Below are 17,034 nucleotides of genomic sequence, written 5' to 3'. Positions count from 1 at the left end.
CTATGTGTGTGTGATTATATGTCAGTATTACATTGTATATCCCTGTATGTTGCTGTCGTTCAGGTGCTTATCTAATAGTTTCTTGAAACCATCGATACCCCACCTCCTGTGGAAGGGAATTCCACATCCTTGCCGCTCTTACAGTAAAGAACCCTCTACGTAGTTTAAGGTTAAACCTCTTTTCTTCTAATTTTTATAAGTGGCCACGTGTCTTATTAAACTCCCTTCCGCGAAAAAGTTTTATCCCTATTGTGGGGTCACCAGTACGGTATTTGTAAATTTAAATCATATTCCCTCTCAAGCATCTCTTCTCCAGAGAGAATAAGTTCCGTGCTCGCAACCTTTCCTCATAACTAATATCCTCCAGACCCTTTATTAGCTTTGTTGCCCTTCTTTGTACTCGCTCCATTTCCAGTACATCCTTCCTGAGGACTGGTGCCCAGAACTGGACGGCATACTCCAGGTGCGGCCAGACCAGAGTCTTGTAGAGCGGGAGAATTATTGTTTTATCCCTGGAGTTAATCCCCTTTTTAATGCATGACAATATTCTGTTTGCTTTGTTAGCAGCAGATTGGCATTGCATGCCCTTATCTTGTGATATTATGAATCTTGCAGTGTCGCTCTAAGCTGAGACAAAGCTCTCCCCCTACGGTTGTAGTAAAGGGAGCTGGCGTGCACCATTCAGAGGTGTAAGAGCGTCATCAACGAGAAGAAAGGAGCGCCACTCACCAACCCAATGCATTATTATGTAGATGAATTTGGCCTCAGCCAGCGCCATTCCAGCCACCCCTGACATGTTTCACCCCGGGGCTTGGTCACAGAAGTACCTCTGTGAAAAAGGCAAAGTCTATCGAATTGCAAGTCCTCATCACACCCTAGGATCAAAGAATCAAAACCTCCTCTGTGAGTCCCAAGTGTAATAAAGGAAAGCTCCCCCACCAGCTTGACCGTTTGTAGTGGGCCTTTTTAGTTACCAAGGTCTAAACACGCTTGTTTCCCTTTAAGAGTGGGGATCAGATTTCAGTAAAGGGCACCTTGCTGTTCTTAAAAAGGAGATCCACCCAAAAGGAGAAGTTCGACTTGTTCCCCCAACCCCCTGTGCTGCCTCCGGGCACCTTTTGGGGAAGAGCTGGTACCTCTTTGGACAGGTACTTGCTCCCTCTTCCGGGTGAGCTCACCATAGTGTACTCAGACGGAATTTTGGCCCCCCTCCTCCTTCTCCTGCATCCAGCCCATTCACAGAGCGCATGTGCCGTAGGGAAAACGGCTGGTTTCCCTTAGTGGAGATGGCGGTAGCAGCACCCGATAGCCGATAAGGGATATTTAATAAGGGATTTTCTACAATGATACATAAAGACACATGTAACGGTCAGGGGTTAACACCGTTTTCGATATTCCATTCCACCAAGACAGCGTATCCGACACTCCAACAATCCAGCAGACACGATCCATTGGTTTTCCCCCAGAAACGAGACGCACAGAGCTCTGTCTCTGGTTCCAAAATGAATGAACACTTTAATGGTAAACTCTCAGGTTTTTATACAGTTAGAAACCAAATATGGACAATGACTCAACTCCACCCACAACATGACACAAGGAACTTCAATACACATTCCGTTAGATAATGACATTCAGATGAGGTAATTACTAATCATTACCCAGACGTTCTGACTCCGCGACAAGCTGTTCTCACCTGATACACAATACACAGACGTCTTACCTTTAGAGGGTGCTAAGTCACATTCCACATCTTATCATCAATAGACTTTCACACAATACAGTGTCATTAGCATACACAATGAAAGGTCCTTCAGAAGCCAGACTTAATTAGCACAATAGAATGCAATCACAGCAAGCTTTTATCACTACAGCCAGGTAGCTGGAGACGATTAACATCAATTAACATCTCAACAGTCTATGTTCCACATTGAAGGAGACACTCTATTGACCTGTTGTGTTCAGAAGGAACAACTTGTGATATTTCAAGATATACTGCAATACATGAATAATCATTACTGTCCCATCTCATGTAATTCGTGATATCATTTCTCAGTCATCCTATGCCCCTAGTGGACATAGGATGACCCTAGATCCAAGAGTCATTAGTGAAGCTGGCACAGGAGTACCCTGCATCCTTCAAAAGTCTCTGGGGTATCACGGGCCATTCCGTTACAACACACACTGGACATTATGTAATCGATTTACAGAGCGGATTTAATTAAATTTAGAATTACATTTTAGAAGGACTTTAGGGTTTATTTTGGGCATTACAGAGATGCTGACTCCTAAACTGACAGGGAGGGAGGGAGGGAGCGAAGACGGGACCAATAAGACATCCCCTGAAAATAAGCCCTAATGCATTTTTTGTAGCCAAAATTAATATAAGACCCAGTCTTATTTTCGGGGGAAAACGGTGGGTTGAGAACCACTGGTGTAGTGGACAGGTCTTCCGGACTGCAACGGGAAGACGATAAAAGGAGCGCTTGTCTGTAGTTAGTAATTCTGGCAGCCCTTCTATGTAAACATGGAGCACGCTTTTTGATTAGCCCCGGTGTTTTGTTTGTGGGTAAAACAATAATTGAATTTTCTGCCTTACTAATTAAATTCAGGGCAGTAAATCTCGTCTAGTGATATCTTCGTCCCGCTTTTTTTTTTTTTTTTTATGATGGCCAGCTGTGCATCAGAGCCTGACATCATAGCGAAGACGCTGCCTAGAATCGAGAGCTGTTTTACAGCTTGCATGCCGCCGTGGTGAGCTGGGCCGTTCCCACCAGTGCAGATATTGAAAATATTGAATCTACTCCTCCTTAAACCCCTTGCCGACCAGCGAACAATGATAAACGTCGGCACGGCTGGGCAAAGGCGTACCTGTACGTCTCCTTTAAATCGACGCTTTGCGGGCGCATGCCCGCCGCGTACTCTGTGTCTGCCGGGGGCCACAGTCGTGTCACGGAGCAGCAGAACGGGGATATGCTTATTTAACCGCTTGGCGACTGCCTCACGCACTTATACGTCGGCAGAATGGCAAGGGCAGGCAAAACAACGTACATATATATACGTTGCTTTAAATCTGCGGCCTTGCGGGCGCGTGAGACCCGCGGACTCGGTATCCGTCTGTGTCCTGCGATCGGGTCACAGAATTTGTATAGCACTGATCACTTTATAAATGACAATGGTCCCAAAATAGCGTCAAAAGTGTCCGATGTGTCCACCATAATGTCGCAGTCGCAATGTCCGCCACTTAGTCGCAAAAAATAAAAACCGCAGAGGTGATCAAATACCACCAAAAGAAAGCTCTATTTGTGGGGAAAAAATGACGCCAATTTTGTTTTTGGGAGCCACGTCGCACGACCGCGCAATTGTCAGTTAAAGCGACGCAGTGCCGAATCACAAAAGCTGGCCGGGTCCTTTAGCTGCCTAAAGGTCTGGGTTTTAGGTGGTTAAGAATAAAAGATCTAATGATTGGTCTTGACATGCAGCTATATACTGCCTATGTACCACTTAAATTTTTTGCCGTTGTTTCTGTTTGGCTTGATTTAAATTGCGGTCCACACGGGCAGTGTGTTGTACCGTATTGTATGGCAATGCTATGTTCCTAATTTTCGATAGTTTTTTTTCTTGGATCTTAAAGAATGAAAGGTCTGACTCCCCCCCCCCCCCCCCCCCCCCCGGACTCTTTCATTCTGAAACTTTGATACATTGTTCCCTGCCTGTGCAGTATTGCTGTATAATGAATGCTGTCCTCTTTGCATAAACGGGTCCCACTTTTAATAAAGATAATTCGATCTCTGCCCTCCTCCCGGTGAGAATTCCTTGATTTTATAGCTAGCATTGTCTCCGACCCGGGCAGTTTGCATTGTGCGCTCCATAATAAATTCCGCCTCACTACATGGCGTCCCGACTTGCCTGTTTTTGAAAACCTCTTTATGAAATGATTCATTCGTTTTTGTATTGTAAATCTCGGCTGTGACTGCCGGCCGCTCCCTCGCGGGCCATCCGCCGGCGACAATTGTCTTCCTAATGCATATTCACAGATTATACAGCGAATGGGAAAGGCAGAGCGATGAATGTTTTACAATGCGCAGTCCTGACACGTACGATAGAGCGGCGGGGGGGGAAAAAGAGTTTGCCGTAGTTTGCCGGTACAAAGAGATCGTTCTGCAACATTGTTATGCCGTCTTTCAGTATTTATTAACCACTTAAGACCCGGACCAAAATGCAGGTAAAGGACCTGGCCAGTTTTTGCGATTTTTTTCCCACAAATAGAGCTTTCTTTTGGTGGTATTTGATCACCTCTGCAGTTTTTATTTTTTGCGCTATAAACAAAAATAGAGCGACAATTTTGAAAAAAATGCAATATTTTTTCCTTTTTGTTATAATAAATATCCCCCAAAAATATATAAAAAAAAAATTTCCTCAGTTTAGGCCGATACGTATTCTTCTACCTATTTTTGGTAAAAAAAATCGCAATAAGCGTTTATCGATTGGTTTACGCAAAATTTATAGTGTTTACAAAATAGGGGATAGTTTTATTGCATTTTTATTAATAATTTTTTTTTTTTACTACTAATGGCGGTGATCAGTGATTTTTTTTTTTTTTTGTGACTGCGACATTATGGCGGACACTTCGGACAATTTTGAGACTTTAGGGTCGTTGTCCTGCTGGAAGGTGAACCTCCACCCCAGTCTCAAGTCTTTTGTAGACTCTAAGGCCCCGTCGAACATGTCCGCTGAAACTGGTCCGCGGACATGTCCGACCGTGTGTACGGCCTAGCGGACAGGTTTCCAGCAGACAAAAGTTTCTTAGCAAGCTAAGAAACTTGTCCGCTGGAAACATGTCCGTCGGACATGTCCGATGGTTAGTACACCTAATCGGACATGTCCGCTGGTTATGACGTGTAACCAGCGTCCCCGAAATCCCACGCATGCGTCGAATTGATTTGACACATGCGTGGAAGCCTTGCACTTTCCTTTTTTGAGAACGTTGGTGTCTTCTACGTCACAGCGTTCTCTGTCCGCGGGGATTTTGGTCTGATGGTGTGTACACACATCAGACCAAAAGCTCCCAGGAGACATGTCCGATGAAAACGGTCCACGGACCATTTTCATCGGACATTTCTCCTCGTGTGTACGGGGCCTAACAGTTTTTTTTTCTAAGATTGTCCTGTATTTGTCTCCATTCATCTTCCCATCAACTCTGACCAGCTTCCTTGTCCCTGCTGAAGAAAAGCATCCCCACCATATGATGCTGCCACCACCATGTTTCACAGTGGGGATGGTGTACTCAGGGTGATGTGCAGTGTTAATTTTCGGCCACAGAGAGTGTTTTGCTTTTAAGCCAAAAAGTTCGATTTTGGTCTCACCTGACCAGAGCACCTTCTTCCACATGTTTGCTGTGTCCCCTCCCCCACATGTTTGCTGTGTCCCCTCCCCCACATGGCTTCTCACAAACTGCAAACAGGACTTCTTATGTCTTTCTTTCTTTCTCCAATGTCTTTCTTCTTGTCACTCTTCCATAAAGGGCAGATTTGTGGAGAGACCACTAATAGTTGTCCTGTGGACAGATTCTCCCCCCTGAGCTGTGGATCTCTGCAGCTCCTCCAGAGTTACCATGGGCCTCTTGGCTGCTTCTCTGATGAATGCTCCCCTTGCCCGGCCCGGTCAGTTTAGGTGGATGGCCATGTCTTGGTAGGTTTGCAGTTGCGCCATACTCTTTCCATATTCAGATGATGGATTGAACAGAAGCTCCGTGAGATGTTGAAAGCTTGGGAGATCTGTTTATAACTAAACCCTGCTTTAAACAACTTCTCTGCAGTACAAGTCTGTGTGAGGACACTTGTGAGGGGTGTGGCTGTTACTCAGCTCTGCCAGCACAGAGAAGGGGAGGGGCATTCCTGACCAGGTATATTACTGAGTCAAACTCTGGAGCCTAATATATTGTACAATCTCCTTATTTAGAACTCATTAACCACTTAAGGACCGCCTCCTGCACATATACGTCGGCAGAATGGCACGGCTGGGCACAAGCACATACCTGTACATCTTCTTTAAGTGCCCAGCCGTGGGTCACGGGCGCACGCCCGTGACCAGGTCCGAAGCTCTGTGACTGCGTCCGCGGGACCCGATCGCCAACGGAGTCCTGCGATCGGCCCCAGGAGCTGAAGAACGGGGAGAGGTGTGTGTAAACACAGCTTCCCCGTTCTTCACTGTGGCAGCTTCACTGATCGTCTGTTCCCTGATATAGGGAAACACAATCAATGACATCACACGTCCAGCCCCGCCCCCCTACAGTTAGAAACACAGATGAGGTCACACTTAACCCCCTTCAGCGCCCCCTTGTGGTTAACTCCTAAACTGCCATTGTCATTTTCACAGTAATCAGTGCATTTTTATAGCACTTTTTGCTGTGAAAATGACAATGGTCCCAAAAATGTATCAAAATTGTCCGATGTGTCCGCCATAATGTCGCAGTCACGAAAAAAATCGCTGATCGCCGCCATTAGTAGTAAAAAAATATATAATTAATAAAAATGCAATAAAACTATCCCCTATTTTGTAAACGTTATAAATTTGCGCAAACCAATCAATAAACGCTTATTGTGATTTTATTTTACCAAAAATATGTAGAAGAATATGTATCGGCCTAAACTTTTATATCTTTTTGGGGGATATTTATTGTAGCAAAAAGTATTTTTGTTTATAGCGCAAAAAATAAAAATCGCAGAGGTGATCAAATGCCACCAAAAGAAAGCTCTATTTGTGAGGAAAAAAAAGGACGCCAATTTTGTTTGGGAGCCACGTCGCGCGACCGCGCAATTGTCAGTTAAAGCGTCGCAGTGCCGAATCACAAAAAGGGGCAAGGTCCTTTACCCGCATAAAGGTCCGCGTCTTAAGTGGTTAGCATACCTGGTCAGGAATGCCCCTCCTCTTCTCTGCAGTACAAGCCTGTGTGAAGACACTTGTGAGGGGTGTGGCTGTTACTCAGCTCTGCCAGCACAGAGCAGTGGAGGGAAGGCCAGGAACCAAATATTTATTGCTGGGGCAATATAATAATAAAACCTTTTATATGCAAAGGACTAAGCCAGGCCGCAGCATGTCTTCTAGGAGAGCGAGTGGTGTGCCCCACCCTCTGCAGTCTGTGTAATCTGATCTCCCCTGACCTGTTTTACTGCAGAGCTGTGAAATAAGCTGGAGAAATTGTGCTTATGGCTTACTGATATGTAAAGATCTCATTGTCGCCTCACTGAATGGAAATGGAAGAACAAATGAGATTTTCCAGTTTAGCAATGAACTTGGGAGACAAAGCAGAAATGGTGTGAAAAGCTGTCTATGGATTCCAGTCTGGAGGAGGATCGGGAGGATCACAGGAGCATTTGTGCATTGGATGCAAAGTAGCTTTAGTCTGCTTATCAGAGAATCCAATCAGTCCTTCATACCTTCTCCGACAGCGCGCTGCTGTTTAATCTCGAGCCACGATGAGTAACAATGTATCTATATAAAGGATAAGAATTCACAACAAGAAGCGTGGCTGGAATGTTCTAGAATCCCTACACAATGTAACAAGATAAGAGACCCGCTTCTCCGAGGATTGTGTGCCCATCCTTGGCAGCAGTTCGGATACGTCGGTGTAGAGAGTGCGTTATATTTTTTAGGTGTTAATTAACTGTCATGCCGCGTACACACGACCGTTTTTCGAGTTGTAAAAAATGACGTTTTTAACAACTTGCCGACCAGCCGCCGTCGTTGTTTTACGGCGGCAGGTCGACTCCCCTGCGCGAGAGCATGTAGCTATACGTCGGCTCTCGTGCAGGCCACTAGGGGCGCGTGCCCGGCGGGGACGATTGCCGCCGGGCACACGCGATCGCTCGTTACAGAGCGGGGACCGGGAGCTGTGTGTGTAAACACAGCTCCCGATCCTGTCAGGGAGAGAAATGCTGATCTTCTGTTCATACAATGAAGATCGGTCATTTCCCCTAGTGAGGTCACCCCCCCTACAGTTAGAACACACCCAAGGAACATACTTAACCCCCTTCCCCCGCCCCCTAGTGTTAACCCCTTCACTGCCAGTGCCATTTTTTGCATTTTTTTTAGCACTAATCGCTATAAAAATGCCAATGGTCCCAAAAATGTGTCAAAATTGTCCGAAGTGTCCGCCATAATGTCGCAGTACCGAAAAAAAATCGCTGATCGCCGCCATTACTAGTAGAAAAAAAAATAATAATAAAAATATCCCCTATTTTGTAAACGCTATAACTTTTGCGCAAACCAATCAATAAACGCTTCTTGCGTTTTTTTTTTTTTACGAAAAATAGGTAGAAGAATACGTATCGGCCTAAAATGAGGAAACATTTTTTTTTTTTTTATATATATATATTTTTTTGGGCGATATTTATTACAGCAACAAGTAAAAAAATTTCATTTTTTTCAAAATTGTCGCTCTATTTTTGTTTATAGCGCAAAACATAAAAACCGCAGAGGTGATCAAATACCACCAAAATAAAGCTCTATTTGTGGGGAAAAAAGGACGCCAATTTTGTTTGGGAGCCACGTCGCACGACCGTGCAATTGTCAGTTAAAGCGACGCAGTGCCGAATCGCAAAAAGGGGCCTGGTCTTTAAAGTGGAGGTTCCCCCTAAAAAAAAATTCTAACAATACATTCGGAAGACTGATCACAGCGGTTAGGCTGTTTTTTTTTGTTTTTTTCGTACATACCTCGATATCGCCGTTTCATCCCTCGGCTTCCGGGTATGATTCTTGCTGGACCTCGTTGATTGATGTTCCTCCGACCGGCGCATAATGCGCGTCACGACTTTCCGACAGAAGCCGAACGTCATTGTGCAGGCGCCGTATAGAGTCAGCTCTATACGGCGCCTGCGCAGCGACGTTCGGCTTCTTTCGGAAAGTCGTGACGTCAAGTATGCGTCGGTCGGAGGAACATCAATCAACGAGGTCCAGCAAGAATCATACCCGGAAGCCGAGGGATCAAACGGCGATATCGAGGTATGTACGAAAAAAAAAAAACAGCCTAACCGCAGTGTAACCAGTCTTCCGAATGTATTGTTAGAATTTTTTTTTAGGGGGAACCTCCACTTTAAGCTGCATAATGGTCCGGGGCTTAAGTGGTTAAACGGGAATCAGAGTTAGAAGTATCGCGTTAAGCTGCCGTAGGCTGCAGGAAAAAAAACAGATTTCATTTGTGGATCAGAAAAGGGAGAGGGGGAAACCGGAGGGGGGACAGGGGGAGAAAAGGGGAGGCCTACATCTAAATTACACTGTTAGGTTTCTGGCTTCTATCATAGGCCGCCGATGGACAAAAATGTAAGTTTTTTTTTTCCTTAAACTACCTTCCTAAGTTTGGGGTGCGCGTTATACGCCGGCGCGCGGTACACCCCGATAAATACGGTATATGAGCCAGAAATGACAAGTCAGTCATAGCTTTCTGAATTGGTTTTCTGGAAAGTTTTTTGTTTCTGTTTCCCTAAAGATATTTTTATACACGTACTGTATCTGGAAAAAATAAATAAAATGGAAAATAAATAAAACATAAAAAAAAAAATAGGAATTGGGTGAACTATTCAGCCTGCTTTGCCGGGACGGAGTTGTGTGCGGTGCAGGTCGATCATGAACGAGGAACGATGACGATCACCTGTTGATGAAGTGTGCCGTGCGACAACCAGTCACCATCCGAAAATAAAATAGACGGCCGGCGTTCACTTTATTGCTTTATTTACTTCATTGTCTGCCGCTTCATCAACACCCGGGAGGTCTTGTGCTCTATAAAAGGGAAATCATTGTTGTAGGATAAAGAGGTGGCGAGTCTGGGCACAGAGGTCGGGGGCCCCTGACAGACCGCCAAGATGGGGGCCAATAAAACAAGCCAATTAACAACATTTCCATGAGGCTCTTTAGATCAAGGCTGATGGCGGCGGTTAATTTCTCCAACTAATTACCTTTGCTGCTGCTCTAATGTGGATGTGAGGTGAATGCGCGGCGAGGAGGAGGAGAGATGTAGACGATGATGAGTGTAAAGTGGAGGAGAGGAAAATAGCGCAGTTTGTTTTGCAGCTGGACCGGGGAACGTGGCGCGGCCATCAGGCTGATATGATGGGAATGTACAATATATGTAAATTGTTGGCTCTATATAAGAACCTGTAAGTAATAAATATGATAAAGCAAAATACCGTAACCCAGAGCAACCCGATGCCAACTTATTGCTGCCAAGTCAGGGCAGACATCAGAAATGTTGGGGCCCCTCCCCCAGCCTGACTACCAACAATCCCCAGGGCTTGCCCACGGGCCATCCCATCGAATCCACACACTGGCCACCTCACCTTTACGCACTCAGCCCCTCCTCAATCCTGTATATATGCCAGCCCCCCCCTCACACCTGTATATATGCCAGCCCCCCTCACACCTGTATATATGCCAGCCCCCCTCACACCTGTATATATGCCAGCCCCCCTCACACCTGTATATATGCCAGCCCCCCCTCACACCTGTATATATGCCAGCCCCCTTCACACCCTGTATATATGTCAGCCCCCCCCCCCTCACACCTGTATATATGTCAGCCCCCCCTCACACCTGTATATATGTCAGCCCCCCTCACACCTGTATATATGCCAACCCCCCCTCACACCTGTATATATGCCAGCCCCCCTCACACCTGTATATGTGTCAGCCCCCCCCTAACACCTGTATATATGTCAGCCCCCCTCACACCTGTATATATGCCAGCCCCCCTTAATCCTGTATATATGCCGGCCCCCCCTCACACCTGTATATATGCCGGCCCCCCCTCACACCTGTATATATGCCAACCCCTCCTCAATCCTGTATATATGCCAGCCCCCCTCACACCTGTATATATGCCAGCCCCCCTCACACCTGTATATATGCCGGCCACCCTCACACCTGTATATATGCCAGCCCCCTTTACACCCTGTATATATGTCAGCCCCCCCCTCACACCTGTATATATGTCAGCCCCCCCCCTCACACCTGTATATATGCCAACCCCTCCTCACACCTGTATATATGCCAACCCCTCCTCACACCTGTATATATGCCGGCCACCCTCACACCTGTATATATGCCAGCCCCCTTTACACCCTGTATATATGTCAGCCCCCCCCCCTCACACCTGTATATATGTCAGCCCCCCCCTCACACCTGTATATATGTCAGCCCCCCTCACACCTGTATATATGTCAGCCCCCCTCACACCTGTATATGTGTCAGCCCCCCTCACACCTGTATATGTGTCAGCCCCCCTCACACCTGTATATATGCCAACCCCCCCTCACACCTGTATATGTGTCAGCCCCACACATACACAAATCTGTAAACACACAGGCCTCTGGCCCCTCCCTGTACACAAACAGTGCCCTCCCTTTCCTTCACAGCCCCTACTTGTAAAGGAAACCTTCTTACCTAGTCTCGGCTCATTTTCACAAAGCTGACATGTTACTGACACAGAGGACCACAGTACAGGCAGCACACACGAGGGGTGCACATGCACATAGTAGCCAGAGGTGGCAGTAAAGAGCTCGATGTCTGAGCTCAATGACACAGAGAGCAGCAGAAGCTGCGAGGTTGTTTCTATAGTGCACAACACGGCTCCCCTTCACCCGTCCTGCCTTCTTCTGACCCGGGCCCCCGGGGGCCTATTACAGTTGTATCGGCTGTACCCCCCTGATGGCGGCCCTGCAGGGAAATTGCCAGTTCCTTCTACAGGTAAAAACTGTAACCGAGAAAGTGTTGTAATTCACTGAGCTATTATGTGTTTCATGTCAAAATACTTGCAAGGAACATGCTGATGGGAGAAGAGAGCAAAGAGGAGACCTAATCAGTCTTCTGCTTTTCATTCATTGTCCAGTCAGCGGGCTTGGGGTGGAGAGTGGACATCACCAGTCAATTCTACCGTCATCCACCGGGCTGTACTGTGCTGCCTAGATGTGTAAAAATCAGATTTTTATATATATATTTATCAGTGTGTTTAGCTGTTTGCTTGGAGTTCAGTTTTATGTCTTCATTAATGGTTTAACCTGTGCAATATTTCTTTCTAGATGAGTTGAACAAAGAAGAAACGGAGACGGGTGAAGGAGCAGGGACAGCCAATGACTTGTTGTACGAGAACATGGAGGAATCCTTCCATAGGAGGAGCAGTACGCCCGTAGTTCGCTCCAGTTCCCCCATCTTCCCGCTGTCCCCGGACTCCAGGGTCAGGTAGGATCCTCCGCGTCTTCGATGTTCATGCAGTAAAAATGTCAATAATCCTTGTTCTGTTTCATGCATTGACAGACCTCCTTTTAACCACTTCATTATTGGGCACTTAAACCCCTTTCGTGCCCAGACCAATTTTCAGCTTTCAGCGCTGACGCATTTTGAATGAAAATTGCGCGGTCATACAACACTGTACCCAAATTATATTTTTAGCACTTTTTCCCCACACATAGAGCTTTCTTTTGGTGGTATTTGATCATCTCTGCGATTTTTATTTTTTGCGCTATAGACAGAAAATTTTGAAAAAAAACACTCTGGCCCAGATTCAGGTAGGACTTGCGCTTTATTTGCGGAGGCACAGGGCAACGATTTTGCCCTGCGCCTACGCAAATATTTTGCGCTGCCCTCGATTCACGGAGCAGTAGCTCCGTAAATTGCGAGGGCGCGCCGGCAAAATTGCCCGGCGTAAGCACGCGCAATGTAAATGATCCCACCGGGGGCGGGAATCATTTAAATTAGGCGCGTTCCCGCGCCGATCGTAAAGCGCATGCTCCGTCGGGAAACTTTCCCGACGTGCATTGCGGCAAATGACGTCGCAAGGACGTCATTTGCTTCAAAGTGAACGTGAATGGCGTCCAGCGGCATTCACGATTCACTTACGCAAACGACGTAGATTTTTAAATATCGTGACGCGGGAACGCTGGGTATCCTATAGCATTGGCTGCGCCTGCTATTAGGATGTGTAACCTTACGCGAAACCCGACGTACGCAAACTACGTAATTTGCGTACGCAGGGCTCGCGCAACGTTGTGAATCGGCGTAAGTATGCAATTTGCATACTATACACAGATCACAATGGGAGCGCCCCCTAGCGGTCATCGCTAGAATGCAGCCTAAAATCTGCGTGGCATAAGAGCCTTATGCCGCGCAGATTTTAGGCTGCAGTCGGCTTAACGAGTTCTCTGAATCAGGAGAACTCGTTACGCCGGCGCAAGTCAGCAATTGCGCTGCGTAACTATGGTTACGCAGGCGCAATTGCTACCTGAATCTGGGCCAATATTTTTTACTTTTTGTTATAATAATATCCCATTTTTTAAAAAAATATATATATTTTTTTTTTCTCGGTTTAGGCCGATACGTATTCTTCTACATATTTTTGTTAAAAAAAATCACAATAAGCGTTTATTGATTGGTTTGCGCAAAAGTTATAGCGCCTACAAAATAGGGGATAGATTTATGATTTATATTTTAAGTTTTTACTAGTAATGGCGGCGATCTGCGATTTTTTTGTCAGGCCTGCGATATTGCGGCGGACATATCGGACACTTTTGACCCAATTTTAGGACCATTCACATTTATACAGCGATCAGTTCTATAAAAATGCACTAATTACTGTATAAATGTGACTGGTACAGAAGGGGTTAACACTTGGAGGTGAGGAAGGGGTTAAATGTATTCCCTGGGTGTGTTCTAACTGTGTGGGGGGGTGACTGGGGGAGGTGACCCATGCTGTGTCCCTATGTATAAGGGACACAGCATCGGTCTCCTCTCCTCTGACACACAGAGCTCTGTGTTTACACACACAGAGCTCCACGTCCCTGCTGTGTTACCGACGATCGCGTGTACCCGGCGGACATCGCGGCCGCCAGGTACACGCATCAGCTTCCCAGTGATGCGCCGGAACAGTGTTTACCCGCTGCGCGCCCCCCAGCAGCGCGCGCGGGTAATGTAAACAATAGGCCGTCTAAAGACGTCCACTCGGCACTTCAGGTCCACGCTGCAGACGTCTAAAGACGATAGCGCGGATCTGTAGTGGTTAAACTTGGTCCGTCTGGCCGATGTGTTCACCTGCTGAATCAAATACCACCAAAAGAAAGCTCTATTTGTGGGGAAAAAAGGACGCCAATTTAGTTTGGGAGTCACGTCGCACGACCGCGCAATTGTCAGTTAAAGCGACGCAGTGCCGAATCGCAAAAAGTGCTCTGGTCTTTGACCAGCAATATGGTCCGGGGGTTAAGTGGTTAAAGGGATCACAAAAAAAACGTTCCTCTTGAAGTTCAGTACTGCCCGTGTAAAATGAAGAGATTTTATCCTCCGCAGCTCTTATCTCCAGTGTTCTCAGAAGATATTTGGAGTTGAAATTGAACCTGACAGATAAATTAAGCGCTGACATGACGTCTCCTGGGTTCCGATCCCAAGGCTCACGCCGGGGAAAGATGCTATCTTTTATGAAAGCGCTGCATAAAATAAACCCGGCTTACATGGAAGGGCAGCATGAGGAAAATGTAATTTAATTTTAGTTTATTAAATTGAAGTTCAGTGCGCAGTCTGGATCAGCAGAAGATGTTTTCTCTGCGGAGAGATCGGGCTGTCGCTGCCAGTCTCTGCCTGTCCTTGTATTTGGTTCCGCTCGTAGTCCCGGAATGGGAAAGGGTTCTCATTTGTGCCTCACATCGACTGGGGGAAATGTAAGGCTCGTTTTTTTTGTTTTTTTCTTTGAACCAGCAGACCGAGTGAAAAAAACTGAACCGGTTCCCCCATTCACAAGATCGAGGTGCATGGTGGAATCCTCCCCGCTGTGTCATATTCTGACAGCAAAGGAGTCATTTGGACCCCTCTGCTGTCAGAATACAGTGATCCAAACTAGAGTTTTCCAGGAAGCCCATTCATGGCAAAAAAAAAATTGTAAATCTTTGAAAACACCCCTTTAACCACTTAAGACCCGGACCAAAATGCAGCTAAAGGACCTTGCCCCTTTTTGCGATTTGGCACTGCGTCGCTTTAACTGACAATTGCGCGGTCGTGCGACGTGGCTCCCAAACAAAATTGGCGTCCTTTTTTTCCCACAAATAGAGCTTTCTTTTGGTGGTATTTGATCACCTCTGCGGTTTTTATTTTTTGCGCTATAAACAAAAATAGAGCGACAATTTTTAAAAAAAAAAACATTTTTTTTACTTCTTGCTATAATAAATATCCCCCAAAAATATATATATAAAAAAAATTTCCTCAGTTTAGGCCGATACGTATTCTTCTACATATTTTTGGTAAAAAAAAAATCGCAATAAACGTTTATCGGTTGGTTTGCGCAAAATTCATAGCGTTTACAAAATAGGGGATAGTTTTATTGCATTTTTATTATTTATTTATTTTTTACTACTAATGGCGGCGATCAGCGATTTTTTTCATGACTTTTTTTCATGACTGCGACATTATGGCGGACGCTTCGGACAATTTTGACACATTTTTGAGACCATTGTAATTTTCACAGCAAAAAATGCATTAAAACATTGTTTATTGTGAAAATTACAATTGCAGTTTGGGAGTTAACCAAAGGGGGCGCTGAAGGGGTTATGTGTGACCTCAAGTGTGTTTACAACTGTAGGGGGGTGTGGCTGTAGGTGTGACGTCATCGATTGTGTCCCCCTATAAAAGGGAACACACGATCAATGACGCCGCCACAGCGAAGAACGGGGAAGCCGTGTTTACACACAGCTCTCCCCATTCTTCAGCTCCGGGGACCAATCGCGGGACTCCAGCGGCGATCGGGTCTGCGAGTCCCGCATTCACGGTCATGGAGCTTCGGACCGGGTCGCGGGAGCGCGCCCGCGACCCCACGGCTGGGTTTAAAGGACAATGTACCTATATGTTGATGTGCCCAGCCGTGCCATTCTGCCGACGTATATCGGCATTAAGGGGTCGTTTAGTGGTTAAATGATTAAGTTCATGTGTTTCCAGTAAAGGGGACTGTTAAAACTACAGCATACAAAGATATTTTGCCTAATACTGCGATTTCTGCATTGCTGTAACAATTTTTTTAGAAGGAACTTTTCTGTTCCGGCGTCACTGTGCCCCGGTTTACAAAGCCAGCACCATAAAAACATGGTTTGGCCAGTTTGGTGTGGAGGAACATAGATGGCCCTCACAAAGTCGGCTCCATAAAGACTTGGCTTGACCAGCTTGGTGTAGAGGAACATAGGTGACCCTCACATAGCCAGCTCCCTAAATACATTATTTGACCAGCTTGGTGTAGAGCAGGAGTCTCTCAAACCTTTTTAAACAGAGGGCCTGTTTACTGTCCTTCAGACTTTAGGGGGGCCAGACTTTAGCCAGTGGGAGAATAAAATACCCCATTAACAATGGGAGTAAACCATGCCCCATTATTGAATTACTGGAAGTACTAGTGCCCTATTGTTGGTATCCATGGAAGGAATAGCACCCCATCATTGGTGTCTGTGGGAGAAATAATGCTCCACCAATGGTGTCAGTGGGAGGAATGGTGCCCCATCATTAGTGTCAATTGTGGATTGCATAGTGCATTGATGGCGAACCTTGGCACTCCAGATGTTTTTGAACTACATTTCCCATGATGCTACACTACACTGCAGAGTACATGAGCATCATGGGAATTGTAGTTCCAAAACATCTGGGGTGCCATGGTATATACACAAATTCCAAGTGGGGGCCACATCAAACCGGAATGTGGCCTGCAAATGGCCCGCAGGCAGGACTTTGGACATGTCTGGTGTACAGGAAGATAGGTGATCCGCACAAAGTCAGCTTCATACAGACATGGATTGACCAGTTTGTAGAGGAACATAGGTGACCATCACAAAGCCAGCTCCGTAAAGACATGGTTTGACCAGTTTGGTGTAGAGGAACATAGGTGACCCTCACCAAGCCAGCTCTGTAAAGACATGGTTTGACCAGTTTGGTGTAGAGGAACATAGGCGACCATCACAAAGCCAGCGCCATAAAGACATGGTTTGACTAGTTTGTAGAGGAACATAGGTGACCATCACAAAGCCAGCG

General features: G+C 46.1%; 1 protein-coding gene across 1 annotated transcript in view; it reads left to right on the top strand.

Annotated features, from left to right (window-relative positions):
• RAD18 (RAD18 E3 ubiquitin protein ligase) overlaps positions 1-17,034 on the top strand; it is a 222,192-nt gene that overhangs the window by 102,355 nt on the left and 102,803 nt on the right. The window contains exon 7 of the mRNA XM_040358838.1: positions 12,069-12,228. Within this exon, the coding sequence (XP_040214772.1) occupies positions 12,069-12,228 (160 nt within the window). The remainder of the gene's footprint in view (positions 1-12,068; positions 12,229-17,034) is intronic.

This window comes from Rana temporaria, chromosome 7, assembly GCF_905171775.1.
Source record: "Rana temporaria chromosome 7, aRanTem1.1, whole genome shotgun sequence".
Lineage (NCBI taxonomy): Eukaryota > Metazoa > Chordata > Amphibia > Anura > Ranidae > Rana > Rana temporaria.
The sequence above is the reverse complement of the archived record's forward strand: the minus strand, read 5'-3'. Positions and strand labels throughout refer to the sequence as shown.